This window comes from Belonocnema kinseyi, chromosome 7, assembly GCF_010883055.1.
Source record: "Belonocnema kinseyi isolate 2016_QV_RU_SX_M_011 chromosome 7, B_treatae_v1, whole genome shotgun sequence".
Taxonomy (NCBI): domain Eukaryota; kingdom Metazoa; phylum Arthropoda; class Insecta; order Hymenoptera; family Cynipidae; genus Belonocnema; species Belonocnema kinseyi.
Window position 1 is genome coordinate 79,394,214 of NC_046663.1, and position 7,725 is coordinate 79,401,938.

The 7,725-nt window shown below is 30.8% G+C and overlaps 1 protein-coding gene across 1 annotated transcript in view; it reads right to left on the reverse strand.

The window, feature by feature from the left end:
- Positions 1 to 1,669: 1,669 nt before the first annotated feature.
- LOC117176524 overlaps positions 1,670 to 7,725 on the reverse strand; it is a 7,662-nt gene continuing 1,606 nt past the window's right edge. The window contains exons 2-8 of the mRNA XM_033366779.1: positions 7,475 to 7,630; positions 7,215 to 7,345; positions 5,349 to 5,478; positions 5,051 to 5,176; positions 4,890 to 4,973; positions 3,140 to 3,292; positions 1,670 to 2,242 (exon numbers count right to left, since the gene is read on the reverse strand). Of these exons, the coding sequence (XP_033222670.1) occupies positions 2,004 to 2,242; positions 3,140 to 3,292; positions 4,890 to 4,973; positions 5,051 to 5,176; positions 5,349 to 5,478; positions 7,215 to 7,345; positions 7,475 to 7,630 (1,019 nt within the window). The 3' untranslated portion in view covers positions 1,670 to 2,003. The remainder of the gene's footprint in view (positions 2,243 to 3,139; positions 3,293 to 4,889; positions 4,974 to 5,050; positions 5,177 to 5,348; positions 5,479 to 7,214; positions 7,346 to 7,474; positions 7,631 to 7,725) is intronic.

Sequence of the window (7,725 nt, forward strand, 5' to 3'; positions counted from 1 at the left end):
AGGTAACCGAGAAATCAGGCTTTGGCTCGAGAGCACGAGATTCCGTGAAACACCTCCCACCACTCACCACCCCATCTTCACGTCTCATCCCAGTGGGCATACAAGTCCTAAACTTGTCCTATATAAGTCTTTCGCCGGACGTCTTAAGGGCGTCCTGAGGACCTTTTAAAGACATGGCAAGATCCAAAGGATGTCTTAAAGACGTCAAATCATATGACATAGAGGTACATTCTAAAGATGTCTTTAGGACATCCCGGTGCCCACTGGGATATATACCCTGTCCGTGAGCCGCGTCTACGACCTATCTCTTTCCGTGAGAATGTAGTGGTAAGTTGAGAGGGAAGATATTGTTAATTTTCCCTGTCTCTTAATAGTCCGGTCTATCGGGCCGACTTCAACCGCTCGTCCTGAAAAATGTCAATTTTCAGGGTAAGCCCCCTTTCTTCGGCGCACGTCACATATTATTTATCACCCCAGTTCTCAGACACATTTCAAAATATGACGTCGAGATTTTTTAATTTTAGAATTGGTATACGCTTAGCGGAACTAACCCCTAGGATTAGAGAACCTTTTTTGACAGGGATTAGACATTCGCGCAACTAACCTACGCTCAGAAAAAAGATCAACGTTGATAGGTTTATGATGCGATGAGATACAGGGAAGAAGATATTGAAAAAGGTAGACATGGATTCAGATTGAGAAAGAGTTAGAAAAATATTGACGTAGATAGACCTAGGATAGGATAAGATAAAGAAGAGGAGATTGAGAAAGATAGAAACAAATTTAGATTGACAGAGACATAGACGAAGATTAACGTGGATAGCTGAAGGCTAGGAGGAGATAGAGAAGAGAATGTTTAAGAACCCATTGAGCACAAAATTTGACGACGTCTTTACGACATTGTTACAGCATCTTTACGACATCCTATGTCCATGTCGTTTCGGTGTTTTGCGATATCGTAAAGACATCGTCAGATCATACGATTTATTTACGATATCGTAAAGATACCTTAAATGAATGGACATAGGATGTCGTAAATATGTCGTAAAGATATCGTAAAGACGTCGCCATATTTTGTGCCCACTGGGAAGATAGACGTGAATTTAGATTGAAAAAGAAATAGAATGGGAGACACTTTCTCTATCACTTTATCCCATGAAGATTCAGAATTATTCGAAAAAATAGGATCTCTTTCTTTTTACTTCTAGCAGGTAGATGTAAAAGTTACTTTACATAGTTAATATGACAACCTTCACCTCCTTTAACAAAGTGCTAAAACTATTCAGTCAGGGATTTTATATAATTAACTACAAAAAATACAAAAATCGATGTTGAAGCGATTACTTCGGATAAATAATTTTTGAAGAACAAAAAAATCAGCCTCAGCCCGAGCTTAAACCGGCAAGGCCATTCATGAGTGGAGCGTCAATCAATTACGCACACGTGGAAAGTGTTGTTCCCGGTTCAATTCGGACTAAAGCAGATTTTTTCTTGTTCTTCAAAAATTATTTGCCCAAAGTGATCGTTTTAACATCGATGCTTGTGTTAACTAAGAACCAAAGACAGAAAAAGCGAAACTTATTCTATTTTTATTTATTATATTAGAAAAATATTTCTCTATATTTCGTACAAGAGAAACTGTTGTCCTCTGTGTGCTAACTTTTATAAATATTTAAAAGTAAAAGTATAAAAAGGCTTTCGGGTTGCTTGAAAATAATTAACCCTGCGTGTGTACACTATATTTTTGGAGACACGGTGTGTACACTGGGTCTTTTAGGGAACAGGTGGATTTTAAAGGGTTTTAAGGCTTTACAAAAATCTGAAAAAAATGTAGGGATACTTCTAGAAGTATGTGCTTCATGCCTCAGTAGTTGCCAAAATCAAAAGTTTGAAACCGTTGTTAATAAAAATTGAAATATATTAAAAATGCGGGAGGGTAATTGAATTTTAAATTTCGAATGTTCCATTAAAGACTCAGTGTACACACGAAGGGTTAAGTTAAATTAGACTGCACACATAGTTTGCTTGTAAGTTAGAGAAAAGCCTCTGCTTTGAATTTTACCATTTCTGCTGCCGTTGGTAACGACATAAAGTACAAAAGGCTTGAGGCTACTTGTTTTCGTGGAGAAACTAGTTCCACAAAATCTATCGGTGTTTGAGACAGTTCCAGATACAAAGGGATTGGGTATAATAACAAAATCTTTATCACAATTTAAGCCAGACTCTGCCCCTGCGTTTGGATCTGAAAAACATGCAAAAATAAAAAAATGAACGCAATTAAATTATTCATTAATTAAATTTAAAAAGATGAAAAAAAAATATGAGAGATTTCGAATTTTAATTAAAGACTTCAGAACTTGATATCTAGATAAAAATGTTTTTAAGTTTGTTTGGAAGTTGAATATATTACATTGGAATTTTGAACAAATTAACTTTAGATTATTATATCAACTCGCAGTAAAGTAACATGCGCGAATTGCGCGTTCAAGTCTCTGTATTTTTATTTTCTACTATTAAAAATATAAACAGTGTAAAAGTCCATCGTTAACCAAATTTTTATATACTTGGTTCAAGAAATGGTTGACCTTTTATTTTATTTGGAATCCCCAGTAGTTTTAGATAGGGTAAAGTGGAAAAAACAATATTTCCAATGGAATGAAGATCCATTAGAAAAAACTTTTCAATTTAAATAATTTGCAATTCGAACCGATTAAAATTGGACAAGTTGAATATTTCAAATTAAATTGTTCTTTCTGTCATTGTTCTTTCTGTCAATGTTCCAAGTTTTAATTGTGAAATTCTTTTGAAATTTTTAATATTTGAATTTGAAATTACAATATTGTCTAAATTGAAAACCACCAAAAAATGTTAACTAAACGTTTTCGAACTTTGAAAATGGCATGCATTTTATTTGAAGACTTTTAAAATGAATGAATTTGAACTTGAAGCGTTAAAAATTGAACAATTCCAAACATCCTTTAAAAGTTGAAGCCTTCTTAAATTTGGATCTTGAAACTAAGTCGTTAAAAATAATTAATTTTTAAATTGTGCATTACGAATTTCAAAATTAAATTATTTTAATCTAAAGTGCGGAATTAATAATTTGAAAATCAATCATAAAGTAGCATGTTTTAAATACCTGGATCGTTTGGAGGTATTATTCCTGGATCGCCAGTAACCACAAACGAATTGGTACCAGATTGGGACCACTCAATACCACAATATCCTATTGCCATTCTAACGCAAACTCCATACATTAAATTAGCCATTTGTCTCGATCCAACGGTTGGCGCTGTAAATAATTTGATTGTTAGCGTATATTTTATTTAAATAATTTTAAAAACATTATATTAACAAATAACAGAAAATAAAAATTATTTTAAGAATCAATGGATCATCCATAAACTACGTTACCAATTTTGGGATATTTTTTACCCCCCGACCCTCTTGTTGGCATTAATAGTTTGACTCTCCGCCCTCCCTGTATCGAATTAATGAAGGAACGTTCAGTTCTTAAACAAGAAATATGAATTTGAAAGAAGATTTACATTTTAAATCAAAAAGAAAAAAATATTAATTTTACATAAGAAAGATGACTTCTACCAAAAAGGATGCATTTTCAATCCAAAAGGATACATTTTTAACAAAACAGTTAAATTAGTTTAAAAAATACCTTTTTTACAAAAAAATAATAATTTTCTACTAGTTCAATTGAACAAAAAAACCGAATTTTTAAAAAGCATTTAAATCAACGACCAAAATCACGAATTAAAAAAAAAGATCAATGTTTTATCCAAATGACGAATTTTCAACCAAATACATGAATTTTCCACCCTAAATTATAAATTTTCGACAAAAAGTTTATTCTCTCCTAAGTAGTTAATTTTTTCAAATAAATAGTTTAATTTTTATCCAAAATATTTCAATTGTAAGTAAAATAGCTGAATTATCAAGAAAATACATGAATTTTTAATAGAAAAGATCAATTTTTAATTAATAATATAAATTTTCAACTACCCAATGGGCACAAAATTTGGCGACGTCTTTACGACAACTTTACGACATCCTATGTCCATGTCGTTAAGGTGTCTATGATATCGTAAATAAGTCGTATGATCTGACGATGTCTTTATGATATCGCAAAGGTACCAAATGACATGGACATAGGATGACGTAGGTTTGTCGCAAAGACGTCGTAACGATGTCGTAAAGATGTCGCCAAATTTTGTGCCCACTGGGAAAGGATGAATCTTTAACTAAAAAGATACATTGTCAATAAAGTGGTACAACTTTCAAACAATTTGTTGAATTTTTGACCAAAAATATAACTATCAAAATAGTTGCATTTTTAACAAAATAATTACTTTTTAAACCAAATATTTGAATTTTTAACTAGAAATGTAAAAGGTAAATCTTCAGTTTAGAAAAGGTTAATTTTCAAACAAAAAGAAACCAAATAGGTAACTATAACAAAATAGTTGGATTTGAAATAAAATATTTAATTTTTGAACCAAATAGTATAATTTTTAACTAAAAAAAAAAAAAAAAAAAAAAAAAAAAAAAAAAAAAAAAAAAAAAAACGAAAAATCGAGAAAAAGGGGAAATTTCTTGAAAACAGGAGAAAGTGAACTTCTTTAAAAATGGAAAAAGAGGGGAATGTTGGAAAACGTGGAAAGTCTAAAAAATATCAATGACCATTGCAGGGACATCTTTCGTAAAAGTCGCAAACTTTCTTAAATTTTATCATCAAGAATCGTACTAAACGTCATCTAATTTCGTAAAGTTACTTCCACTTGAGCCCCTTCCCCCACTGCTACCAATCATAGTTTTTGGTGCCCCCCCCCCTCCTCAAATTGGTAACGTAGTTTATGGACCAAACCCTTACATACCACGAGGATTTACAACAGTTCCATAATTAAAACTCGTCACCGTATTTGTAATATCAGTATAATATTGAAGGCATCCAGTGGGTGCTGAAATACGAAAAAAATCCATTTTTACTGATGAGTCATTACTTTTACCACTCTTAATTTTTTCTGTAAATAAATACCTCTCCATGCTGAATCACACGCTATTTGTTTTATTTGGAAGTTCCATCGTCGATCATCAAAAGCGAAATCCGAATTTATGTGAACGTTTATCGTTATGGGATTATCATTGTTAAAATCGACGTATACTGTAAACAAAGAAGTTTATTATTGAAATTTATTATCTTATTTTTATAATTTAAGAACAGTTTGAAATATTTGGAGAAAATTATTTTTAAAATACTGTTATTAGATATTTTATTATTTTTCATAAAGAAATAAGTTTTTTACTAGAAATAATTAATTATTTCAAGACAATACCATGTTGGTTAATTTGTCCACAAAGCCTTGGGACGTTAGTTGATCCACCAGAAATTAATAAAACATCTTTATCGCAGTTTCCGTCGGCATTTGGCTGAGCAAGACGAAGATCCAAAAAATCTATACGTAACTAAAAACAAAAATAAAATATAAAGAATTAAGATTTAAAATTAAAAATCCCGGCAATTCGTAAGAAGATCCAAGAAATTTGTGGTCAACAATTTAAATTAGAAATGTTTATTTTCTTCGTAAAATTACTAATATGCCAGTATATAAGTCCAACCCAGAGTAATTTACTGGGCTGTTTTGTTACCTTATTTATGCTATTTTTGTCTATAAGTTGGTTATTTATAAACACAGCATTAAAAAAAAAACATTTAAAAAAATGATTTATAGTTGCCAGTGGGAAAAAATTCCCTGTCATTTCCTAGCTTACGAATCGCCAAAAATCTATGACGCTCATTGAAATTAAACAATTTGAACTCTTAAGGCCATGTGATGAGTGGGTTACGTGACCAGATTCCTACCTTACTGTCACTTTTTTATTTCCTAACTTATTTTCACACGAAACGCCACATCGAGTTGAAAATCTGGGATAATAAATATGAAGCATTGAGAAAGGTAGCTATGGTACTAAATATTTATAATTTCTTAATTATTAAAATTCAGGACCAGAACAACCTTTCTTAGTGATTCTTATTTCTTATCCCAAATTTCCAACTCGATGTGGCGCTTCGTGCAATAATAAGTTAGGAATTAAACAAAGTGTCGGTAAGGTAGGAATCTGGTCACGTGACCCTCTAGTCACGTGACCCACTCGTCACATGGCCTTAGGGCTGCACATTTTTTAATTTGAAGTAAACAAATAAAAAATGAAACGCAAATACAATGGAAACTTTTAATATTAGAAACAGTTTCAAATTAAATACCGTTAAACTATAAAATTAAAAATGTTAAGCTTATAAATTGAACAATTGGAAAATTTCAGGTTAAAAAATATATAAATCCTCGTTAACATTTGCAATGCTCCACATTGAGGAATGACTCATTAAATTCATTAATTTTGAGTTAGAAACATTTTAAGTCAAATATTTTTTAATTCTTGCTGTAAAATAAATAAAAATAAATAAATGAAAATAAAAGGATTTATTTATAAATCTATTAAATTGAAATTTTTTATGATTGAGAACAGTTGATAAAGTTAAATACTAATTGAAACAGTTCAATTTGAACCGTCAAATCTGTAAATTGTTTATTTTTGAACAGATTCAGAATTGTTTTGTAAAATGAATTTCCTCGTTTTCTTGGGTCCAGCGACCACCCTATTTTTAAACTATCAATTTTGGGGTGCAAAATTAAAAATACGAAAATGTAAAAAAATACATTTTTCCAATTAATTGTTTTTACGAACATCAAAGTATTTATTTCTCCTAACAAATATTTAATTTGAATTTCTTCTTCAAACCTAACTTTTTATTCATGCGAGTATTTATTTCAGTGATATGTATACTATTTTCAAACAGTGGCTGTATAGTGGAAGTTTTTCTAATTATTTTTTGAAAGTTTTATTATACTTGTATGTTTCGTTTTATATTAAATTTATTTTCACAAGGTTAATAAGAATAACAAAATGTAAAAAATAATTAATAAAATAACAATAATCCCGTCATGATAAAAGAATATTAATTTTGTCAAATTTTTTTAGTATTTTCTAGTACTTCATTAACTAATAATGACGTGAGAAATTTAGACAAATATATCATAAGCGAAGATCGGGTGAAACGTTATATCTAATCCGTGAAATCCAGGAAAACGAAATTTCACTAGACGCCCTGCGTATAAAAATATGAAGTTATTCCTTATTACCTGGCATATATTTGAATTGCATCGAGTGACCGAAATTGAACACTGTTCGCCTCCTTGATACTTTAATGGATACTCCGGATTCATAAAATAGGTGTTGTTAATATTCGTTGTCGAACCACAATTTTTTTTAACTAAAAATTAAATTATCAGTAAAAAAGTATACCTATTATTATGAAAAAACAATTTCTATCGATAAATAATAATTTAAGAAAAACATTAATCTTTAAGTATAAAAATTCTGAATTGTAAAAATTACTTACATACACAACAGACACCTAGCCCATTAGCGCAACTACCCGAATTTACACCTCCCATACTGATACATTCTCGCTTTGTAAAACAAGTTCCAATTAAAGTGGATTGAGATCCTGAACATTGCGAGTTTGCAAAACGCACCACACTGAAGAACGGGAAAACTGGAAGACATTTTATTATTAAATTTTATGCACATAAAATATAGTCGAATCTGGATTTAGTGTTTCCGAACATTCACGCCGCGCCGCGGGAAGGG